The following is a 26084-nucleotide window of genomic DNA, read 5'->3' on the forward strand; positions in this document are numbered from 1 at the left end:
GTGTAATATAGGACATGAAGTACTATCCCACTGTATTCAATAAAATTTTAAAACATTAAAATTATGGAATGGATGATAAGTTGGCTTCTCATTCTCTCCCTGCCCCTTTAGGACTTAAAAACAACTAGTCTGTGATATTTTAAAGATAATCCTTACTTGTAGTACATTTAAAGAAAGGCAGACCAATAGAGAGAAACCTCCAAGTTTCCATCTATACATGAGAAGGGTAGAGACAGTCCCAAGATGCTTAACTCACAGGGCAGGTGGGAAATGTGCCCATTAATACATTAAGCACATTTTAGTAAAAAGCAGCAGTGGGGGAAAAAATTCTATATATACCCTGACTCTTGCAGTTTGACAAAGTTAATGATTAAAATCTTCTACATTTTCCCCCAGGGTGTCTATTTGTCTTGATTGATATTATTTTATCTCTTATGGTCCAAGGATGACTGCCCTTGCTTCTGTGTAGAGATTAATAATTGATTGGTTCATAGTCAGGAATCTTAGTAAAAGGGAATTGGTTACTTTGGGCTGTCACTTTTACTGGGTGACGTACAGGAGACGGGGTGCTGCAGAACTCACCAGCAGAAAAATGAAGAGAATCCTGGTTCTTCTGCTTGCTGTAGCATTTGTGCATGCTCTAGAAAGAGGTAAGACTTCCATTGGTGTGATCATTTATAAAAACTCTTAGTAGTCTGATTTTCCATTACCCTTTTGAAAAGTTATACAAAAATTAGAGAACAGAGAGTTGGTATACAAGAACAGAGAGTTGATAAACATGTTGAGAAAGGATAGAATCAAAAAGGCACTAATGTGAGCTCAAATGTGGCATATAGCATTTAATTGGAATAGACAAGAAATCAAGAATCTAAGAAAATTGAAAAGATAATTGTCCTTCTTTGATTTTTTTGAGAGCCAAGATTTGGAGAGAATCGCTTGAAATTAGAAATTCAGTTGTTAGAAGATAATGCAAATGGAAGCTGTGGTCAATCAATGAGCACTTTTCCCCCTAGACTTCAAAGATTTATGGTCTTTGAGAGCATAATACATTCTATCAATGATGCATGAAGTCAGCAAAGATCCTAGATCCTCTTTAAGGAATTCTGTGTATGTTTAATATTTGAAAGTGCATTATAGTTTCTAAAACATACACATGAAAGAATATAGCTTAATTATCTTGATAACCATGTTTTAGATTTTTCATTAATATTCTTTAAATGGGAGGGGCACCTAGATGGCTCAGTCAGTTAAACGTCTGACTCTTGGTATAGGCAAGGGTCATGATTCATGATTTGTGAGATCCAGGCCTGCATTGGGCTCTGCACAGAGATTCTCCCTCTCTCCCACTCTCTCTCTGCCCCTCCCCCAATTGCTGGCTCACTCTCAAAATAAACATTAAAATTTTTTTTAAGTATTCTCCAAATGGCATCTCATCTTTGAGCAATGTTTAAAAATGTTTTTAAATGATAGAAGCTGAAATAGAAGCATGTGACTTCATGAAAAGTTTCCAAGCTTCAAATTCATATTCCTTTCCAATTTCCTTCTCTGGCTGATTCTTTAGTGCTTCTAAGGAAATCTGCATTCATCTTGGAGAAGTGAAACTTACATTTAGTGCTATCCATGAGCAGCCTCACTCAAGTCATGTGGTAGTATTCATATTAACAACATATCTAACCAACAGAATAAGATGTATAACCCAGAAATTACCAGTTACTGTGACATGAACTTTATTCCTCTTCTCTGTACATTCACTTTTCCTTGATCTTTTATCCAAGTTATTTTACATTTTAAGTTCTTTATATATATGTCAGCATAGAGCCCCACGTAGGACTTGAACCCAGAAGCCATGGGATCATGACCTGAGCTGAAGTCGGATGCTTAACCAACTGAGCCACCCAGGCACACCTCATTTATAGACTTTTAAGTAAGCTACAGACCCTATGCTCAACTACAAAGTCTGAGATCTCATGGGGTATAAATTGTGTCCTTTACAAGAGCTCTAAATAGGCCATGTCCCAGGAAACCCTGAAAGCTTACTCCTTTGCCTTCGGTTTCCCTGGGGCATATACAAACCTGAGAAATCCTACTGAAATACGTTCACATCAAGATCTTCAAAACACAGAAGATCTAGTAATGGCTAGGTCCTGGGATTGTATGTGGATGCCCAGCATAGGGCAGGGGTCATCATTTTGGACTGCTGACTCTGTAAGTGCATATTGGCTTCCCAAAGGATCACAAATGTCCTCTGGAAAAAGTATTCTGCAACCTGTATTTTGACATTCAGCACTCTCTCAGGCTCTAATGAAATGGATCCTGAGAACTTCAATTAAGTTCAGACCTTAAAGGAAGCTTAACAATGAACTTCAGATTACTTAGATTCCAAAGGTCAGATGATAACCCCCAAGACATAAAATACATTTATAAGTAATATATGTCCAATATTTGGAAATAGTACTCCTGACCCACCAGTCCTGAGCATGACCCAAATGACCAAGTCAATGATTTACCTGGGAGCTAGGTAGGCTCTCTTCTAGCAGAAAGTTACAATAATATATATATATATATATATATATATATATATATATATATATATATATATGCATATAAAATAAATGGAGTTGAGAGGAGGCTTGGATAGTAGACAATAGGTATGTGTTGCAGTTCTATTATAGTTCTAGAGAGCTGATCAACAATCCACAACATGTATCTAGAAGACCTTTTTCCAAAGTGTATTTCATTCAAGACTCATGTTAGGAAAAGTTTTATGGCCAAACACATATAAGAAATAAGCCATACATTAGTCTTTCTTGGTTGGTTTACAATCCATGTCTTTGTTACCCTAAAGATTCCAAGAAGTCATACAAGAAAGAAACCTAACTTTACCCAGTTTCCCAAACACACGGGCTCTTTCCTGAAGTGTCCAGACACCATGGTAGTATTCTTTGGGAAACCTCAGGTTTAAGATGGATACTGCTGCAGCTCAACATGAATAGCGGCTCCAGTCAGGCAAATCCTGTCCTATCAAATGGCCCTGGAGATTTAGTGCACAAGCCCTTGGGTACATCTTGGGAGAAAAGGGCTTACCAAGTGTGCCAAATCCGGATGGAGTCATAAAAATACCTCCACATTAGCTACCCCATGAGAGGCAAGAAGTCTGTGTATGCCAATCACCTCTCCACTCAAGTTTCTTTCCTCAGGACTGAAATCTAAACACTATCTCTCCCTCTCCCCAAGAAAGCAGCAGGAAGGCTGACACAGCTACACAATTACTAAGGAAATAATGCTACGGGAAATAAGCCTCTGCATTTTATAGGAGCTGTTGGCAAGAGCGGGATCTATTATTACAAACATTTTCCTTTTTGCTTGAAGCATCTCATTCTCAACATATGTACTGTTACTAGATGGGGTATCAAATAGCAAGAAGAAAGTAAGTTCTTTGAGTTGTGGGGGAGCTGCATTTATCCTTCTCCCGCTTGCCTGTCAGAACACCCCTAGACAATGTGGGTTATCCCAATCTCCCAAATCACCATTGAATCACCATTTCTCTTTTCCACAAGCTCAGCCTTCATCAGCAGCCATATTAAAAATAAGTTGCTCTAGGGGCGCCTGGGTGGCGCAGTCGGTTGGGCGTCCGACTTCAGCCAGGTCACGATCTCGCAGTCCGTGAGTTCGAGCCCTGCGTCAGGCTCTGGGCTGATGGCTCAGAGCCTGGAGCCTGTTTCCGATTCTGTGTCTCCCTCTCTGTCCCTCCCCCGTTCATGCTCTGTCTCTCTCTGTCCCAAAAATAAATAAACGTTGAAAAAAAAATTTAAAAAAAAATAAGTTGCTCTAAGCTTGATTCAGGAGCATTGCTGCGCAGAATGTCAGAGAAGTAATTTAGGGTACGTAGAGATCTTCTCTGTTTTCTCAGATAGGTCTTTGTATCCTCTCTGCAAAACCTACATAAATGGTTATTGAGGGGGTGACCCAGGATAGGAGGTCTACATGATGAAAAGGAGACAGCCATGAAAAGATCTAGAAGTGTGTTTCAAGGTGAAGGAACAGAGGTATAAAAGTCTTAGGAACAAGTATGGCCTGAATCAAGTTCACAAAGCAGCCAGAGAAAAAGCACAAAAGAGGCTTAGCTCTTTTTGAGGGAAAAGGAGGAGGAGCTGAAGTCAGAGAGGTAGCGAACTTTATCACAAAGGCACTGTTAACTTCCCTGGAAATTAATAGCAAAGTTACACTCCACTGTTGTTAGGTACAAAGCCAGGTACACACTCACCACATGGCTAGTATAGGGAGAAGTATGTATGCTTTAAGCAGACATGAGGTTAATCTAGGAGGAAGAGATGAAGATTTTTTTTTAATGTTTATTCATTTTTGAGAGAGAAAGCATGAGTGAGGTGGGGACACCGGATGGCAGAGGGGGATGGTGGCAGAGGATCCAAAGTGGTCTCTGAGAGGGCACCAGCGAGCCCAATGAGAGGCTTGAACTCACGAACCTAACCATGAGATCATGACCTTGGCCAAATTTGGACGCTCAGCCAATTGAGCCACTCAGGTGCCCCAAGAGATGAACAATCCTTAATAGGCATCTATTACCCTTCTCCCTGGGTGTCTATGGCCACTTAACCTGTTTTTTTCTGCCCACCACTACCCTGCTCTGTCCCCCACCCCTTCCAGTTCCTCTGCTAAAGTCACACTGACATCCACACTATCCCACACACTATGTGCTCTGCACCTAAGGAACTTGTACTAGCTCCCCCCTTCCTCTTAGAACACTGATCCACCTGATATCCACATGGCTCCCTTCCTCACCTCCTTTCAAGTGTCTGCTCCAAGTTCATGTACATAAGAGGCTTCCCTGACCAACCTATCTCAAATAGCACTGACTATTCCATTTTTCCTTATCCCTTTACCTTGATTTCTTTTTAGTACTCCTTACCTTATCTGATCACCAGCTGTGTATTATAATAAATGTAAAATGTAGAACCCAACCTCTAGGAAATCAAGGAGTTTATTTTTGTTCCTTGCTTAATTCCAAGTTTTAGAAGACTACTTGACATGTAGTATGTGTTCAACAGATTTTTCGTGTAAAATCAGAAAGTTAGGATTGTTAGGTAGTTTTGATTATTTAAGGAAAATTAAATGTCAACTAGGACATATAATAGATATCCTGGAAGTAGTAAACTCTGTAAAATTATAAAATAAGATTTATAAAGTATCCAATGTGAAACAGAGTCTATGCACTAAATATAGCCAATATTCATAATGTGTCAGCATGTTCAAAATCTTTTGAATAAATTTCATCTTTACAACACCCTGATCAACTCAGTACTATTATCCCCACTTTGAAAGTGAGAGAAATTATCCAAGGAAAATAAGCTAATAAGTGGCAGAATCAGAATTTTACCTAGATTAGTTAGGTTTACAAAGATCATGCTTGAAATCATGGTTTTGTTGCCTCTCATGGGACAGATATCTGAACAATCTCTCACTAACCTAAGGACAAAAGAGAAAAACAGTTCATTAGCACCTGTTTAGGGGGAATTAAGTCAAATTCACTCTGCCTACTATGGTCATCCAGAACTGATCCAAACTCTAGTTCATCCATACTCCATAGGACTGGCTCTGTCTTCTAACTTCCCTGTTTTCCCAGTACCATAACCTTGGAATTGCTTGATGTCCAATCCTGCAGAGACTTCCTGAGTTTTGTTGTTTTCATTTTTGTTATCTATATTCAATCATGTCCATATTCTACCAATTTCAGCTCTGAAGTAAATCAGCCTTATACAGAGCATTCCACTATAGGAACCTCCTCCGTATTCCCTTTTGCCTCTCTCCTTTACCTCCTATGTGTATTTAAGCTCAAACCCTGTGAACACTACCTCTCATATCTACATTTCCATATACGGTCTTTGTCCAGGCCCTTGTTCCCCTTTGCATGGTTGTTGTAATGGCTTCCGACCAAATCCCTACCTCTTATCTCTTCCCCACTTGGTTCATATTAGAATACAATACACAACCTGACAATCTGGTAACTGGAGTCCAAAAGATGAATTACATAAAAGTCAGGATCACTACTGAGAGATTAATGAAATGATCAATTTGAGCTTGTACAGCCAGCTGGTAGGATTTCAGGGATCAGGCTATCTAATACAAATCCACCCCAATTCTAGTCTGTTTAAAGCCACCTAATGGTAAGTACAACTTCAGGCTGAAATAGGAATGAGCAAATGGTAGGCAGAATGGAGCCCTCTAAAAATGTCTAGATCCTAAGGTCCAGAACCTGTGAGTAAATAGGCAGGTTACATCACAAAAGGGAATTAAGGTTGCAGATGGAAAAAAGGTTGCTAATCAGCTGATCTTCAAATAGAAAAGTAATGCTGGATTACCCCGTGGGGTCAATGCAATCACAAGGTGCTTATGGTAGAAGAAAAGCAGAAGAGTCAGAGGAAGGGGTGACTAAGGAAAAAAGATGCAAAATTCTAGCTTTGAAGATGGAGAGGACAGCCTGGTCCCAAGAAATGTTGACTGCCTCTAGAAGCCAGAATAGAAAAGGAAACAGATGATCTCCTTAAACCTCCAGGAAGAACATAGTCCTATTGACACTTTGATTTTAGTCCAAGGAGACCTTGGCCAGACTACCCAACAGAACTATAAGGCAGTAAGTTTGTGTTGATTAAACCACTAAATTTGTGGTAATTTGTTACAGTAGCAAAAGAAGTCTCATATAGTAGGTTTCTGGGCCCTGTGACAAGTTGAGACTTCCCACAGAAAAGGAGAAGTGAGGCAAGGCATCTCACGGTTGATGAGCTACCATTTTATTTGTCAGATCCAGTGAAAGCTGGCCAGGAGATGACTGGGGTGCACGTTGACTCATTTCGCTGATTTCTTAGAGTTTCTATTTTTATCTTCTCTTTCATATTCCTTTTACCAGAAAGTAACTTAACCTATCTCCTGCAAGGAGGACTGGAACAAATCACAGAATATCTATATCACCAGAGTAGAGAATATCTGATAATATGTACCATAATTGGATTTTGCTATGAAAAGTTGAATTTTGCTATAAAAAGTTTTTAACACTGAGCGTTTAACACATTAGGCAGGAGAGGTGCTAAGCATTTTCACATAGATTAATGTAGAAGAACCTTATGAAAAAGATACTATTGATTACCTTAAGCCCAAGATTACTCTTTCTTGAATTCCCCTACAGGAATAGATTTCCACGGATACCCCATACCTTAAAATTAAAACTTTGACTATTAAGTCTGTGTTGTCTCATACTTCAGTTCTCTTATTGGACTATTCATTTTCCAAGTAGGATTTATGATTTTCTAACTTAAGACAGCTCTTCAAGTTGTACCCTCCACACAAATACTTCTCCCAATTCATTTACTCCTGTTAAAATCCTGCCTATTATTCATGATTCACTTCAGGTAATAGTTCCTTTCTTGAGGCTTTCTAAAAGCTCTCCCTTCCATTCTCGAGTTTCATAATGCTTTGTTTCAATCTCTTCTTGGGCAATGATAATACTGGTATGAAATGCTTATCTCTACCACCAGACTTCAGTTCCTTAAGTATCGGGGTCTTCTGAGTTTTGGCATAGCACCTTTTTATTCCTGTAGGCTATACAATGCATTCCAAATTTCCACATCAAGATGTAGAACATATCGCCCTCAAGTATCCCAAAAGTGGGAATATGAAACTTGCTCCCTGATCTTCACCCCTGCAAAAGCATTTGTAGATGACTAGGTGCCCAACTTATAAAGGGAAGGGGCAGTGCAAGGAGATGTAGAAAGAATGCCCTCCTTTGAGACTTTGGTAAGACCACTACAGTAGACCCATGGACGTTAAATATGAGTGAAGTCCATGAGACCACTCTCTACCACAACTGTCGTTTCTAGAGAACTGACTCACTGACCCCGTATCTCCTACTGTTTAATTTTCAAAATATAAAATGAAGCTTTATTTGTTCTTCTGATGGCATCATAAGAAGGACATTTCATTTCCTCTAAATTGTTTAATCTATAGAGGTCATGTAGAGTTCTAGGTTTAGTATTAGAAGGATTGAATTTCTTTCTATGGACTCAAACCCAGAAAACTGCACACTGGCCTATAATCATTATCAATGTGAAAGACCAGATCAGTGTTTTACGATTAAAAAAAGCAATAGAAATGAGAACCAAAAAAGCCTGTAAAAATGAAATCAAGTTTTAATTTGCCACTGCTTCATTAATAGGGATTCTAGCAATAAATCAGTAGTTTTATCTCCAATAACTAGGGAAGCTTCCTAAACCTGTCCAGCAAGGCTCAATTTCTCAAGTAAAATCACTATTCTGAAATCAATATATAGTCTGCTTAGTTTAAATAAATGCTACAAATCATATTTCTAAGTTCACACTCACACACCTCCCCCCCCCAAATATATGGACATTTTCTGACACCAATGAGTCTGTCAGTGCATGATGGAAATGAAAATGCTAAAGGAATAAAATTAAAACAATATATAATGCTCCATGGAGCTCTGAAAACCTATGATTCTCCAAAACAAAAAAGGAAAATAGCAACATTAATATGGTTTCTAGCATCCTACATAAGCATTTATTCAATTCAATGTTATTTAGGGTACAGCCATTGCTTCTGGTATATAAATGGCTTTTATAGGGGACCGAATTTGTTTTAGAGAAATACTGTAGCAGTAGTTCAAGCATTCAAAATACATTTTTTAGCAAAGTTTGTACCAGGACAGTAGTACCTTGTGGTCTATTTTCAACTAGATTGAAAATTCCATGAGGGCAGAAGGAGTATTTTGCTCTCCATTGTATATTCACTACTGAATCCAACCACCTAGTACAGAGTAGGTCTTCAAAACATATCTGTTTCATTTATTAATACTATTAGCTCTGTTGAGAGAAAGGAGGTACATAAAGCAATACCAATTTCCTGAAAATAAATCAAGTTTTCAGAAGTCTAGATAGAATTAGACACAACTTACCAGAATATTTCACAATATAGAAAGAAAAGGGACAGGCTATTGCAAAAAGCAAAAATTCCATTAATTTGTAAACATTTAGTGCTTAGGGGTCACTTGATGTCAAAGTGATTTCACCAGAGTCACTGAGATTATGCCAATATTTACTGGGGCTGTATCAAAGTCCAGATTGCCTTCTTTATAACCACATGGAACATTCAAGAACAGACTGTCATTTATCATTCATTCTAGATAGTATTTAATTACATGAATCAAAGTGGGTTCAACTGGTATGAAAACATTTAGCAGCACTCCCTGGAGTAAGGAATCAATTTGTAATAATCATATTGCAAATTAACTTCAGTATTTGTTTTTTCAACCATTAGAAAATTATTAACATCTGCTTAGGCTTATAAGATATAGGTATTCTCTGGATAAATAAGTGAACAATTTTTTTTTAATCAGAAACATATTTTGAGTAGTCTATCTGTAAGATACATGGTACAACAGCTTCCTCTACAGGTTATTTGAGAGCTTTTTACCCTTAATTCTAAACTTTCTCAGTTGACTCTTTTGAGCTGCCTCCCTTGCTTCTATCAAGCCCAAGGTTGAATTTCTAGAAAAAATGGTTCCAAAACCATTTTAAATCTTATGTAGTTGATCTAATTTCCCTCCCTTTTTTTGCATCGTTATTTTGAATTTTTTTTAATTTTTAAGTTTTATTCAAATCCAAGTTACTTAACATATAGTGTAGCATTGGTTTCACGAGAATTTAGTGATTCATCACTTGCATATAACACCCAGTGTTCATCCCAACAAGTGTCCTCCTTAATGCCCATCACCGATTTAGCCCATCCCCCACCCAACACTCCTCCAGCAACCTCAGTTTGTTCTCTGTATTTAAGAGTCTCTTATGGTTTGCCTCCCTTTTATTTTTCCTTCCCTTATGCTCATCTGTTTTGTTTCTTAAATTCCTCCTATGAGTGAAATCATATGATATTTATCTTTATTTCACTTAGTACCTAACACCTGTGGATTCTCATGCATTTCGGTACAAACACCAGTTGATTTAATTAAAGCTACTTAACAGGGGCTAATCTGTAGTGTCTGCTTATATCACATGTACTCACATTCCCATAATGCACTGAGTGAAGCTTTTTTGGATGAAGTGAGAAATCTGAATCTGGAAGGCCAGAAAAAATATTTCTTTAAATGTTCATCAGAGGTATGCCCTTTGAATATAGGCTCTCACTTTGCATGTTATTGAGTGCTCAGCAATATCAACAAAAATGGACTTCTGTATTTTTATAGGGAACATTAAACAAAATTAGCCCTTATGCATTAAACAGAAAAGTTCTTATTGGAGTTATTTTTTGTGGTTCAAAACACGCTAAGTTCTGGGGGGCAGGGCAAAGATTCCATTTAATTTCTTAATATTTCTAAAAGGAATTCTTTTGTAATCCCTTGTATGTGATCTTATAGATACGAGGATATAATCTTGTACTAAATTTAGGAATTTAATACATATGGTTATTTAAATTCCATTTGATTATTTCCAGGAAAAACTCACCTCCTCAAAAAGGTATTCATCATTTCAGTTATCAGTCATGGCTATAATAAAGTTCTCACACATTGAACTAATATCTGCCACCAGTTTTTCTTAGCTCTACCTTAGGAACAACATAAAAGCCTGGACATCCTACCTTAGGAACAACATAAAACAACTGTGGACATCCTAATGTTATATCCTTCATTATAGGAGGGCAGCTCTCCCCTAGATTCTTTCCCCCATGCCCTAGTGGTCAGTCTCATTGAATATCATTAATGATTAATGGAAGCTTTCAGCCCTTTGAAATGGTGACAATATCTGACCTTGCAAACTTGTCAATACATTTCAGAAAATGTACTAGATGTGAAGGTTCTCAGCTGTAACAAGTTCACTGCAAGTGGCTTTTTATACTCCATTGACTTTTAACTTTATCAATCCTACTGTCTTGTCCTGGTTTCCAAGAGGATGTGAGATTTGAACATGTAGTTTCTTTCCCACTCTGATTTTGATGGTATTTGTAATAAGGGGGCAACTCAAAGTACTGCTTAGGAATGTCTCTGTCCCCCAGTTCTGACTCTTCCCACTGCAGTAATATACTTTGAACAGTCCACCTGAAAGATATAGGGGGCAAAAGCTTCTTCTGCAGGAGGTCTTTGCCATTAAATCTAAAATCCTAAAGAGAACTTTTCAAAAGAAAAAATTTTCCCTAGTCTATATCCATGCACCACCACCTCCACAGCAAACCATAGAAGACCAATTTCTACCCTGGCTTCCTTATGTTCATGCTTTCAAAGCCCTAACTGAGAGGCAAGGGCATGTGGGAGGGTAAATGCATGACAGAAGTTGCCATTGTATCACCTGAGATGGTTTTCTCAATATTTACAGTCCAGGAGAAGTTGCTAACCCTTACCACACTTAGAAACTCGGCAGTTTATATACTTCCTACATTTCTTTCCAAAAGATGTATCATTAAACGTTGAAGGTTTCCTAGACTTACTTGCATAAATGAGTCAGGGAAGGACACCATGGACCACTTCCACACATCTACCCTATTGTGTTATGTAGTAGGGATGTTGCACAAGTGGGTCTTAATCTGTAAAGAACTCTTCTCCTGTGGGAACGAGCTCTTCCCAGCCACTTGAATGGACCTGAGAGTGGGTTCATTTGATTTTTCTGTTCCCTTAAAGAGGTCCCTCTGATCCTTTTGAACCTCAAAACAACTACCTCATAAAAGTCACGGGAAAGGCTGGTTTGTTTAATGGTCAAATATTTGTAAGTTCTTTTGAAGTTGAAACTACTCCCCCCCAGATCAGGACTGTTTCAGTCCTTTTGCCTATGGTGGCAACAAGAGACATGTACAGTTTCTTCTCTGCTTGTTCTCTTCTTCCTCATGCTCACTCAACTGCTTTTACCTCTTCCAAGCTTAACAGAAAAGGACAAGCTAGCAGGAGAAGCAAGCAGCAGGAACATTAATTCAATGGACAGTTTTGTGAGCTAGTGTTTCCACTAGTTATGGGAAATATTCAAAGTTGACACTTTATGGGTTCGTTGGAAAGCTCTTTGCAACATTTCTGGAATCTCTGACATCCAGCTGGCACCTTAAAACTTCCCCTTGGGCCTCTGACTTTCAAGTTGTCGGACTCCACACAGAGATGTCCCACTGTTGGCAGCACACTGCCCTCTAGACAGGCCACCCCTTCCTCCCCCCAAATTAAGACAACTCCAGGTCAGATTGCTCTCCTGCTTGATCTATATAAGGTCCACAGATCACAACACAGCTTCCCACTCAAAGCCCTCACCTTTGCTGCCCCAGGCCACTTCACTAGCCCCTCTCACCCTCTAATATTCTCTAGTCTGAATCAGACACCTGCCGTTGTACCCCAAACCCCAGGGGCCACCTATCAAGGTCTGAGTGTTTTCCTTTAAGCCTCTCTCAGTGCTTGAAGCAAGGGAAGTGCTTTCCACCATTTCTCCAAACCCACCTCACAGGCTAATCTTTTTTTGGGGGGAGAAAATTGCCAAATTTCCATTTCCCCCCCTAAGCTGAATTCCTAGCCTTCCCTGATAGAATTTGAAGTGGGTAATGGAGTTATGGTGGCAACACCAAGCCACAAATCTCCTTTAAAGTCCTGCATTAGAGGGGCTAGCTCTTCACTAAGTGTGTATGGGCATATGCTCACCATTTATGTTTTGTTCTTGTTTCTTTCAAGACCGTAGTGAAATGGAGACAAATAAGGGAAGGATTAAAAGTTACATTTTTAGCATTATTATACAGAAGTGACATAAGAGACTGATTGCCCTATCAGTAAGTTCTGACATTTGACTTCTCTGCTTCCAGTATTAGGGCGTTTGTTCTGCTGTTCATTACAATGCATAGCAGGCCATAAAATTGATCTGTAGGAACCCAGCTAGAAAGGCACCCCAAAATGAAATTGTATATAGATATTGAGAAAATGCTACCTTCACCATAGATGCATCATGAGGAAGACCTATACATATAACGTTACATTCATTAGAAAGGAAAAGATACCAATTTTTCTATTTCTGGTTCCTAGGCCGAGATTATGAGAAGGATAAAGTTTGCAAGGAACTTGCCAATCTAGGAAAAGATGACTTCACATCTTTGTAAGTACGAGGTATTCACTCGCTCTCTTGGTTACTTGACCTTGAATGAAACCACATGTGAGAGAACTTCAATTCAGCAGGGGGGGCTGAACCACTCTCTGCACATTGTGAGAACCCAAGACCAATGTGGGCACAGGTGTTAGGCCAGTGGAGGACATCCAAAGAATCCAGTTGGATTATTGTTACTAGAGTCTAAGAATTTGTTAGCAGTAAGGTTATTAATAGAGTTAAGAGAACAAGCACAGCTTAAGATAAAATAAAATGCAAAGAGTATATACAAGGGCTGTGGCAAACAAAAACAAGACATAGAACAGGATTACTGGGGAGGCTTGAGAAAGGAAAGAATAGAAGACTTCTTGGATAAAACCCCCAAATCCAACTTCCATTTTACAAGGAACATTTGCCTAGAACAAAAACTATTTTTTAAAAGTGAACCTCAGGTTCTTTTCACTAATCAATGTATGCAATATTCTGGTTAAAAACTGAACAAATTTCATGTTTTAATATGTGCAAATGTGAAGTTTCTTAAAATTCTAAATATATCAACCTACTGTTTTCCTCAGATCAATGGTCTCATACAGCAGAAAGTTTCCCAGTAGCACATTTGAACAGATCAGTCACCTTGTGAATGAAGTGGTCTCCTTGACAGAAGCCTGCTGTGCTGAAGGGGCTGACCCGGACTGCTATGACCTCAGGGTAGGTTCATGTGGCTGCCCATGTCCTTATGGAGTCACAGAAAGAAGCCAAGATAGGCCTTTATGCTGTATCTTGGGGAAACCTTAGACATCAACTCCACCTACTCCAAGTTTGAGAGAATTACCCCCAGCCCAGACCTATTCTAGTATAATGAATCAGTTTTGCCCATTAGTCCTACAAGGTTCAAATGAAAAGACTGGGATATCTATTAGTTCATGAACCCCTTGAAATAATGCATTCTGTGTACCTTAAAAGCCTACCCATACCTATACATTTATCATGTTAAGACAGGTACAACTGTCCCAGAATAGTTTAGTGTTGGCCTCAAGTTATTTTGGGTTTCAAAAATTGCCTTATATACATACACTAGGTTCTGGGTTTTCTCCCTTTAAGTATCAATGCAGAAGTTAAAATGCTGAACTGACAGGATTTGAAATGTAGACAGGACCTGAAAAAGGTAAAACTACAGGGGTTTCTAGCAATTTACTAACACAGTTATCAGGCCTCATGCAAAGGACATTTAGATGCATCTTGATAGAGGCTTCTACCGACCAAACTCTTTGCTCAAGCCTGCAGAAATCATGCTCCAAAGATCTGATTTGAATATATCCTAAACAGGGGTGCCTGGGAGGCTCAGATGGTTCGTGGGTTCTAGCCCCACATTGGGCTCTATGCTGACAGCTCAGAGCCTGGAACCTACTTAAGATTCTGTGTCTCTCCTTCGCTCTCCTCTCCCCCACTCATGCTCTGCCTCTCTCCGTCTCTTTCAAAAGTAAACAAACATGAAAAAAAAATTTTTTTTTAATCCTACAGAATGATTAGTCTTACCTATTAATTGCTTCATTGGGCCCTTGTATATGTTCTAAGAATTTTAAATCAATTTTTCCCCCACCATCAATTCCATAAATACCTATCATTTCAACCAGACCTTCTATACCACTGTAAAATAAACTACCAACCATGATCAATAACAGAACGCGTTTTTATCTTATTTACATTTTATTTCATGCATTAGTTAACTGACCCCTTGACCTGAGATAAGGCCCAGGATTATAGAGACAGATCACATGAAACAGAGATGGCATTGCCTTTGTCAGGGGTGGGAAGCATTTTTAAAACCATGTTGATACTTTACAAACTTTTTTTGGAAAGGAGATAATAAGAAGAAAAAAAAAAAAGGACAATTGCCAGGGAAAGAAATGGAAAGGAAAAAAAAATTCACCAACAAGAGATAAGGATGAAAAGGAGTTTCTAAGAATTCCTAAGTTCTGAGAGTCTGAGGAGGAGATGAGGAGGAGAGGTTTACTTTTGGCTTATGTAATTAATTCATCATGTTGCTTTCCTTCATTTACAGGAAATGATCTTTAGAAGTTCTTAAAAAGATGACCAACATAAATTAAGTGTAGGGATGTCTAGGCAGTTTTCCCTAGTAAATCTCCAGAAAGTTTTTCCCATGGGGACTCTATTTTACATTTATTCCAAGTATCAAATTCTTTCCAAAAAGAACATTTTGCTGCTGCAATTGCTTTAGTGGTGCCCTTACTATAGGCTTAGTCTCCCCACAGGTTATCAGTGCACAGTGTTGAGGCAGTAAATTAAGTTGCACCAGTGGTGTTCAATCTGTACTGCACAGGAGAATAAATATTGGGGCTTTAGGAAACAGATCCTCAGGCTGCCTCTTTGAATTAATGAATCAGTTTCTGCCTTGTAAAACCCAGGCATCTGGGCTCTGATCCTGATGCAAAAGCAGGCTCCAGCACCAGCAGGTAAGAGAATGCAAACAAATGCAGAAGACTAAAACAGTCAAGAAGAGTCTGCTCATTTAATAGAAGGATGTGACCCTTCTCCCTGGGGTATTTGCAGCAGAAAGCAGGTGGGAGATCATAGCAGAATCACCAGCGAAGTTTTTCAAATGACCTCACTTACCCCGAGATATGTTAATATTTACGTATAGAAACATTGAGCTAAAAACAAAACAAACAAAAAAAACCACCTCTAACAGCTGCAAACACAGTCCACTTGTTAATGAAGGTTCTATTTCCATTAATGAGTAATTAACATAAGACCCTGTATTTGCCTGTAACTATGTAAATTGTCATGTTGATAAGTCATCCAGTAGAGTTTTTGGCATGGACAGTTTGTTACTGATGAGAATTTTTAGATTTAAAGACTAACAGGTCATGCTCCATGGAGAATTACAAGCCCGGAAACTTCCATATAGAAATTGACTTGTTTTTCTTTTCTCATTCTAGACCTCAGCATTGTCTGCTAAGTCCTGTGAAAGTGACTCTCCATTCCCAGTGCACCCGGGAACTGCTGAGTGCTGTACCAAAGAGGGCCTTGAACAGAAACTCTGTATGGCTGCCCTGAAGCACCAGCCACAAGAATTTCCTACCTACGTAGAGCCAACAAATGATGAAATCTGTGAGGCATTCAGGAAAGATCCCAAAGACTTTGCTGAGCAGTAAGCTGGTTTCATAAGTAAAACTTCAGGGCATAAAATAATCAGAAGTGTGTCAAATCTAACCCCGTAGTCTATATAAACGCCTCTTCTACAGCAACCAGGAAATTTCCATTAAGAACTTGACTCTTCCCTAAGACTTCTCATTTCAGTCAGTGCTGATTATTATAAACGCCTTTCTCAGACAGAGATAAAGTCAACTTTCTAAAACTTCCAAACTTAGTTCTATCACCTGAAGCAGAATCACTTGGATCCCCTGTCTATGTGACATTTTCAAATATTGGACAGCTACCGTGATTCCCCTTATGCTAGGGATCCTTGCATACTCAATCAGATAGATTTTTTTCTTTCCATTTATGTTAATTTTTGTGATCTTCCAAGACTAATAGAAGAATCAATATATCATCTGGCTCCTCATGAATGTTAATCAAGGAGATCATCAAATTACATGTTCACTTATGTGGTAGAACACATCATGTTTGCAACTGTTTCTAGGGATATGAGAATAAAAAAAATGCTTTTCTGAAAATTAAACATTTAAAGTGTACACAGCTATACAATTCTATTTAGGATAATGGCAAAATACAAGTCCAAGAGTCAAATGCAACATGGCTCAGATTGGCCTTAGAATTGAAATTAAGGTCATGATTTTATAAAAATTGGTTGGCTTGCTCATCCCTGTAAATAATCAGGATTTTGCCCAAGATTTCAGAGTCTCATATAGACCCTTATGGCTTATACTCCTAACAATTAAAAAATATTTCAAGAAATAAGCCTACAAATAGCAATTGTGGAGAATAAGTCAACTGGGATAGATGATGAAAGGTAAAGGTGTTTCATTTATTTTGTTCAATATTAATAAGCAACTATCATGGGCCATGCACTTAGTAGACGCTAAACAATAAAGAGACAAATGGCCCCTCCTCTCAATTCACTTGGAAATTTACTAAACTACTTTACTAAAAATACTGATTAAAAGGGACTAGTATCCTATCTCTAAGTCCTTAGTGAGCCTTAGATATTGAAATTGAACTAATGTAACGCATCCTTTTTCCACCAAACTAATGAAAAAGTAGATTCTGCTTCCCACAAATGTTGACCAATACTATTTTCCCCTCCCACAGATTTATGTATGAATATTCCATTAATTATGGACAAGCTCCTCTACCACTCTTAGTCGGTTATACTAAGAGTTATCTCTCTATGGTAGGGTCCTGCTGTACCTCACCAAGCCCAACAGTATGCTTTTTGAAAGAGGTAGGTATCATTTTATTATGTAGTTATGTTCTATTTTTTTCCTCTATTAATGCCATTGAATTTAAGTAATAGTAGTTCAGATTCTGGAAGGAGAAACTTTCTAAAATGCCTCCTTTGCATTTCATTCATTGGAAAAAATATAACCACCTCTAGGAAAGATATATCAGTAAGTTCCTTTGGTCAGAATTCAGTTTTATAGTCATATAAGATAGTAGTTTCTTTTTTCCATTTCTGCAAACTGCTTTCAATGGATCTTGACCATCTAATAAGGTTCTCTCACTTATTTCCTAGAGACTCCAGATGAAACATTTATCACTTCTCACCACTATGTCAAACAGAGTCTGTTCACAATATGCTGCTTATGGGAAGGAGAAATCAAGGCTCAGGTAAAGATTAAGCACTAACAGTATGTTTAGCTGTTTGTGTCTACACGATCTAGAATATTAGAATTCTCTAAGAAAATATTTGTGATAGAATATATAGACTATAGTCTTATGTTCCTGTAATTCTCAAAAATATAGTCCGGTTCTTTTTCTCTACATGAAATATGAATCAAGAACAAGTATACATTGTCAAATATGACATTTACTTTTAATCAACCTTTTCCATATACTTATGGGAAAACTGGTAGACCACTAGAAATGGTTTCTTCAGTATTCATATTAGCATATATTACAAACACAAAAACTCTTTTTACTCATCACCTGTTATGTCCTTGACCTATTTTCTTCTTGGGATGAGACTTCCTGAATTCTTATTATATGAAGCTTTGTGCTATATATCATGCATGTCTCTTAAGTTTAATGAATATATTCTAATTAGTTAGCTACTTTATTTATAACCTTCACTTTGATTTTTGTGTGGCTACTGTTAACACTATATTTTAATTCTGACAGTTTCTAGGTTAACACTTTTCTCATCTCCCCAGACTTCTAGACTTTGCGGTTTATCTTTTCAGTATTTAGAGTCTATAATTCACAAGACTTTTTTCTCTAATGGTAATGAAAAAGCCTATTTTGTGTTGGCATCAGATCCTAAGGTTCTCTAATGGTAATAGAAACTACTTTCATGAGTCCTTTAAAAAGGAATCTTCCAATAGAAATACTCAAATACTAAATGGCATTTTCTCTAGACCTTCCCTTTAGTTTTCCTTTTGCATTAAGGTAATATATTTAGGAAGTAGAACATAAGGATTTATAATATAAAACCACCTATAATATATATTATGTATATAATATATATGTATTAGATCTTAATCATTAGTTTATACTTGCATTTGTGTCTAGGAATTTATCCCACAGCAATAGCATTGAACATGAAGATTTAGTAGATATGTTGCTGCAACATTTCTTTTTAAATATGAATAGATTAGAAACTTCCAAAATTTCCCTAAAATAGAGAATCCTTATATCAATTGTGGTATATCCATAGGAGAATGCCATAGTTTGGATTAAATATCTTATTACAATATAATTAAAACAAACTATAGATTACTAGTAAAAGGTATTGAAGATACAAATAGATATTCCATGATCATTAATGTAAGAATATGGTTAAAATGCTCCTACTATTCAAAACAATCTACAGATATAATGCAATCCCTATTGATACCCCAGTGACATTTTTGACAGCAGAAAAAAAAAGAAGGCATCCTAAAATTCATAATTCATATAGAATGCCAAGGGACTCTATACAGGCCTAACAATCTTAAAGAAAAACAAAGTTGGAGGCCTCACACTTTATAATTTCAAAACACACTAATAGCAATAATGATCAGGATGCTATGGTACTGGCATAAATACATATATACAAATGTTTAAATATATAAATTTATAAATGTATAAATTTATATATATGTAGGTAGATCAATGGAACAGATCCAAATTGGCCAGATTGGCCAAATTGTTTTCAACAAAGGTGCTGGGACTACACAATGGGGAAAGGACACTCTCAAATAGTGCTGAAAAAATTGGATATCCACATGCTAAGGAATTAAATTGAACTCTTACAACATATTTGAATATTCAAGATGGATTAAACGTAAGGCCTAAGACTATAAAACTCTTAGAAGACAAAACGAAAAGCTTCAGAACACTGAATTTTACAAGGATTTTTTGGAAATGACCAAGAATAGACAACAAAAGCAAAAATAGATAAATGGAACTACATCAAACTTAAGCTTCTGTTTAAGGAACTTCCATAACTCAACAATAACAAAGTATTCAGTTCTCTCTAATCAAGTTATTTAAACAGTTCTCCAAGAGATATAGAAATGGCCAACAAGCACATGAAGAGATTTTCAATATCACTAATCATAAGAGAAATGCAAACCAAAACCACAATAAGAGATCATCTCATACCCTTTAGGACGGCCACTTTCTAAATGAGTGTTGGCAAGAATGTGGAGAAATTGAAATCCTTGTGCACTATTAATGGGAATGCAAAATGGTGTAGCCATTATGAAATACAATATGGAGTTCTCAAAATTTTTAAATTAGAATCGTATGATCCAGCAAGCCCACTTTCACATTCAAAGTAGAATCTCAAGGAGATATTTGCACACCCACGTTCATTGCAGTATTCACAATTGCCAAGAAGTAGAAGAAACCTAAATGTCTTATGCTAAGCAAAATAAGCAGTCACAAGAGGACAAATACTGTGTGATTCCACTTTGTAGTATCTAAAGCAGTGAAAAATCATAGAAACAAAAGGAAAAATGTGGTTGCCACAAGATTGGAGTGGAGGCAGTCAATTTTCAATGGGTACAGAGCTTCAATTTAGCAAGGTGAAAAGATTCTGAAATCTGCTGTATTTACAGATATTTACTTACAGTAAATATACTTAACATTACTGAATTATATGCTCAAATAGTTAAGATGCAAACGCTATTATGTGTTTTTGCCAAAATTTTAAAAGAATACTTGTAGATCAGGAATGTTTTCTGTATCATTAAGTGAAAAAGGCAAATATAGCAGAATCCTTTATGAAATGCTTGGTAAACCTGATGAAATGCTTCAGGGTTATATACCAAAATACCAGCATTTGTTAATTCTGTGATCTAGGGCTATAAGTCTTCATATTTCTTTTATCTGTAGTTTCTAAGAGAATTTATAAACTATTTTTAAAAGTACAATGAGGGGCCACAAAAATAGGCTATTGGTCTTATGAATAGGGACTTAGTGCTTTATTGCTGTCGTAGATCTAACATTTTAAAGGCGTGCTTCGAGTAGTGGATGGGACAAGAAGAAAAGCTGTGTATCAGTACTAAAAATACAAAACGATTTATTTAGGATGACTGAATTTTGATTAGCGGCTCTAGCACAGAGGAAGCATTGCATATAGCAGATGTGTTCCACGCAGCTATCAAGGACAAAGGGTTGAAGCCATGGTAATTTTCCTCCAGACTGTATGTTCATAGGGAAAAAGAGAACAGAATATGGGTAACCTAACAATCCATTTTTATCCATTTAGCCATCTCGTAAAATTAGCCCAGAAAGTGCCTACTGCTGATCTGGAGGATGTTTTGCCACTAGCTGAAGAGATCACCACAATCCTCTCCAAGTGCTGTGAGTCTACCTCTGAGGACTGTATGGCCAAGGAGGTAAGAGAATCATCATCATGTACCATGTACTGTGTGGCAGGCACTCTAAATTGCTGGTTACATACATCAACTCAGTGAATCCTCATGAAATTTAAGTGTGTCGTTAACTCCGTTTTACAGATGAGTAATGATTAACAGGGATGAATAACTTGAAGTCTTGCAAATAGTAAATGGCAAAGTCCACACACAAGGACAAGATTATCTAATTCCTAAGAATTCCTTACTCTTCCTGCACAACCCAATGCAGTTTAATTATCATTAAACTTCACTTATTTAACTTAATTTTAATGTCTTAAATAATATTTAGACTTGAGTTCAATACACTAGCCACATAAGAAAAAAAAAATTTTTAACAAAGTTTACTTAATCTATATACCCAACATGGGGCTCCAACTCATGACCCTAAGATCAAGAGCCACATACTCTACTGACTGAGCCAACCAGTCACCCTACTAGCCACATTTTAAACGTACAATAGCATAAGACAGCATAGATACAGATCATTTCAAAGTTCTACTGAACAATACTGCAACAATTATTATTCAAAGCTGCTCATGTTTATACCCGTTATTACTTGATGGTCAATTTTTTTCATCATTTTTTATTTACATAATCCTTTAGATAGGAATTTGAACTGGTGCTTTAGATAAGGGTCACCCCAAGTCTGGACAGCTTTAGAAATAATAGTGGAAAAAAACCGGTTGATAACAACCTAAGAAAACAGGTCTCCATTAATAGGTGTTTTTCTATAACCTGACTTATAACTTTTCATCTATATCATGCCAAGGTTTGTAAGCCTACATAAGACTTCCTCTTTTTTTTTAATATTTGTTTTTGAAAGAGAGACAGATAGAGCATAAGCAGGGGAGGGGCAGAGAAAGAGGGAGATCTAGAATCTGATGCAGGCTCCAGGCTCTGAGCTATCAGCACAGAGCCCAACACAGGACTTGAACTTGTGAACTGTGAGATCATGACCTGAACCAAAGTCCGACTGAGCCACCCAGGCACCCAAGCCTTCCTTGTTTTTAATTAGGCCAACCAAGAAACTAACAATGCACAAACTCACAATTGCTTTTGTAGCTGCCTGAATACACAGTAAAGATCTGTGACAACTTAGCCACAAAGAATTCTAAGTTTAAGGACTGTTGTCAAGAAAAAACGCCCATGGACGTTTTCATGTGCGCTTACTTCATGCCTGCTGCCCCAACACCAGAGCTGCCAGCTGTCGAGCTGCCCACAGGTCAAGACGTATGTGATAAAGGAAACACCAAAGCCATAGATCAGTAAGTAGAGTTAACTGGAGTAACTTTCTTTCTTGACAGTATGGATATTCACTAGCATTAAATGACAAAGAAATTAAATGGAAGAAAGGGTAAACCTTTATCTGTTTTGATCCAACAAAAACTAAAAATACACCCTTGCTGCATATACCCTAAGTTGCATAAGCTACAAGTATATGCATATTCATTGCATAGAAATACTTCACAAATAGGTTGTATTAACAGGTCAGAAAATTATATTAGAGAGCAGAATGGAGACTAACTTTAGGCTGGAAGTCTGTATTTGTCCAAGTACGATTTTTATAAATGCATAGATAACAATGGAACAATGGAAGAATTTATAGAAATCTGTTTTCATAGAAAAGCCAATTAAGGCTTTTACTTGATGCTTTATGTGAGATTCATGGTGTTGTAGTTGCACAAAAGCTAGTTCCATGTTATTTTGAAATAGATAGGTTTATATAGAACATACACATATGCATATATAGTACACACAGAGCTTTAATTCATTATGAACTAGTCAGAATAGTTACAAAGCAACTGCTAATAATTTGCATTTCAATGAGAATATTAATCCAAAAGCTGTCAATTTGGAGTCACATTTACTTAAATCTTTTATTTTTAGTTAAGATGCAGAAGTCAGGTGATCTGCCTTTTTATAATACAGAGAACATTTACACAAATCTACACATGTTAAAGAGCATTCTCTCCTTTCTCTCTCATACCAGATATATATTTGAACTAAGTAGGAGAACTCCTCTTCCAGAAGTATTCCTCAGTAAAATCCTTGAGCCAACCCTGAAAAGCCTTGCTGAATGTTGTGAGTCTGAGGACTCTGCTGCCTGCATTAATACACAGGTACTATATGCTCTATTTTCTTCAGCAACCTTGGTTTAGGTCAAGAGTTGGAAAACTGTAGGTCATGGGCCAAATCTGACCCCATATCTGTGTTCACATGACCCATGAGCCAAGAATGGTCTTCTATTTTTTTTTAATTTTATGACACATTAAAATGTGAAACTCAAAATTCAGGATTCATAGTGTTTCATTAGAACACAGCCTCACTCCCTGTTTACACATTGTTTATAGCTGCTTTTGTGTCCTATTGGCAGAGTTGAATAATTATAAAAGAGACTATCTGGTTTACAAAACCTAAAATATCTACTATCTGGTTTTATGTAGAAAATGTTTGCCAATATCTGGTGTAGATAATAAACACACATAATAACACATTACACGGAATTCTGATTAATGCCTCGTAGAGCAGTGCTTTAAGACAAATAATTTTGTTATGTAATTGTTTTCTTACAGGGCCCTCAACTGAAAAAGGAATTATCTTCTTTCATTGACAAGGGACAAAAACTATGTGCAGATTATTCAGAAAACACTTTCACAGAGTTTAAGAAGAAGTAAGGAAATTTTCTGTTTCCTCCACATTTATCAAAAATATTAGCATGGTATTATGATTTGAAAGTATAGTTGAAGGCTTGAGACTTTAAAAAGTAGAATCTGATATTTATATGGAGTTCTATCTAAATGGAGTTCTTTTTGGAGGGGAAAAATGGTCATGTGTATCAGGTGAGATATCAATTAGAACACAGCCACAAACGTATATTTATAAGACCTATAGGAACTTCATAAAAAAAAAAAAAACAGATTAGCCCACAGTTCATCAACATTCTTGCCCTAAAGCCATATGTAGAAATTGCTATCAATAATTGAGGAACTGTAAAACTACTGAAGTTATCTAACTTCATGGCAGATGGTCTGACAAACAACCCAAACTTTCAATCAAGTGTAGTACCACCCATGACCAGCATGTATTCTCTATAAATTGAAGACACAAATGTTAATTAATCATTAATAACGTTGTACAATAGTCAGTAGTCCTATTTCTCAAGAACGGCCATAAAAGTGAAAGAAATTTTGCTGGGTTCCTAAAGACCCATTGCATTCCTAGTTTCATTAAGTAGATTGCTCACATCCATTTCAAATCATCTTGCTCAACATAGGCCTAAAGCAAGCACAAATGGAACTCCACAAAAAGACCAAAGAATCCCCAAAAGTAGGACCCCAATGAAGTCTACTTTAGCAAAGTTCTAAAATGAAAAACTGTGAAAGCCTGAAGTTCAAAATATTTCCCAATTATAAAAAAATAGTATAGAATAACATAAAACAGATAATCCAAGTTTTGTACTCCAGGGTCGCATGGGGCAATTACTGATATTTTTAACATACTGAGATTATAGAAATTATCAATATAGTGGAATTGACATGTAGGGTTATAAAATCACAAGACAGACTACGGAGTCTAGGTATTTGAAACACTGCACCAGCTTACGCGCACACACACGCGCACACATACTTTCTCCATCCTCGGAGTTCCTCCTGGTCTGACTTGCCTCCCCTTCCAGCTGGGACCAACTCATTTCAGTAATGCTTTTATAAGCAAACCAGCCCCCCTCATCCTCTTGTGCTTTCCCAGGATCCACCTTACCCCAACTAGATAAATTCGGGCTTCTACTACCTCCCATTGCCCACAACCGGGCTGGCAAACAGTTTCTGGAGAAGGTCAGAAAACCAGACTGAATTGCCCATTATAACAATAGAGAGATACCAAGATTATAGACCATTCAAATTGGGAAAGAATCTAGAGAACTCAAGTCCTAGCACCATCTTGAAAGTGAGGTGGAGACATAATGGATAGTAGAGCTAAAAACAAGAGCCCGTTTCTGACCTTCTTTGTGTTTTCCAACATAGCCAGTTGGAAAGTAGGCACGCTGAGGGGGAAGTTGTATAAAGTGAGTAAAGAGAAAAAAGATTAAGGTGGCATAAAGTCCTGACAGGGAAAGTCTTTTTAAGGAACTTGAAATGTAATACAGGAGAGAAGATAGAACGTCAGCAAGAATAGGAGAGGAAGTCTTCCATGTTGATATAATGGAGCAAATGAAGGGGGAAAGCCTGGAGTTCAAATCTAGCAATTTGTAAATTTACTTTTAGGATCTGAGAAGAGCTGGAGATTTCATTTTCGAACCTCAAATTGAGTCGCTAAGAATCACTCCACAGACCCGTAATTTAAGAACAACTATTTCCATCTTTGTATTGTAAAAGACCAGAAGTGGGTTATCATTTTGTATGAGAAAGGTTTATAAAATACAAGTATGGAAACCTTACATAAATATGGTTTTTCAGACTAGCAGAACGATTAAGAGCAAAATTGCCTGACGTCAGTGCCCTGGAACTCCAAGGGCTGATTGACAAGCGTTCAGACTTTGCCTCCAAGTGCTGTTCCATAAACTCACCTCCTCTCTACTGTGATTTAGAGGTAAGAAAATTTAACCCCCTCCTTATCACCCAACAGTATTTTAAGAACTTGCGTACTCAGATTTATTCATTCCTTTGTTACTGAAATGCCCGTATGTGGCAGACTTTTCCTGATACTTTCATTGTAAAGACAAAAGTTGTTTCCTGGTTATGCCAATTTAAAAGCAAATGAGGCAGTTAAACTTTTTTAACAAAAGGTTTGTGAATACAACAAAGTACAGTGCAGGGTTTTTCCCCAACTGTAGGTGGTAACATATTAACAGATTTTTAATGTTTATTTTTTTTTGGGGGGGGGGGAGCTGGTGATACAACAGCTGCATTAGGTTGCCTTATCC

The 26084-nt window shown here is 37.3% G+C and overlaps 1 protein-coding gene across 2 annotated transcripts in view; it reads left to right on the top strand.

The window, feature by feature from the left end:
* Positions 1 to 429: 429 nt before the first annotated feature.
* GC (GC vitamin D binding protein) overlaps positions 430 to 26084 on the top strand; it is a 31347-nt gene continuing 5692 nt past the window's right edge. For both annotated transcript variants that reach the window (XM_043572506.1, XM_043572507.1), the window contains exons 1-11: positions 430 to 650; positions 13061 to 13130; positions 13694 to 13826; positions 16079 to 16290; positions 17412 to 17544; positions 17836 to 17930; positions 21016 to 21145; positions 22226 to 22428; positions 23154 to 23283; positions 23737 to 23834; positions 25618 to 25750. In XM_043572506.1, coding sequence (XP_043428441.1) covers positions 593 to 650; positions 13061 to 13130; positions 13694 to 13826; positions 16079 to 16290; positions 17412 to 17544; positions 17836 to 17930; positions 21016 to 21145; positions 22226 to 22428; positions 23154 to 23283; positions 23737 to 23834; positions 25618 to 25750 — 1395 coding nt within the window. In that variant the 5' untranslated portion in view covers positions 430 to 592. The remainder of the gene's footprint in view (positions 651 to 13060; positions 13131 to 13693; positions 13827 to 16078; positions 16291 to 17411; positions 17545 to 17835; positions 17931 to 21015; positions 21146 to 22225; positions 22429 to 23153; positions 23284 to 23736; positions 23835 to 25617; positions 25751 to 26084) is intronic.

The sequence above is a fragment of the Prionailurus bengalensis genome, chromosome B1 (assembly GCF_016509475.1).
Source record: "Prionailurus bengalensis isolate Pbe53 chromosome B1, Fcat_Pben_1.1_paternal_pri, whole genome shotgun sequence".
NCBI lineage: Eukaryota > Metazoa > Chordata > Mammalia > Carnivora > Felidae > Prionailurus > Prionailurus bengalensis.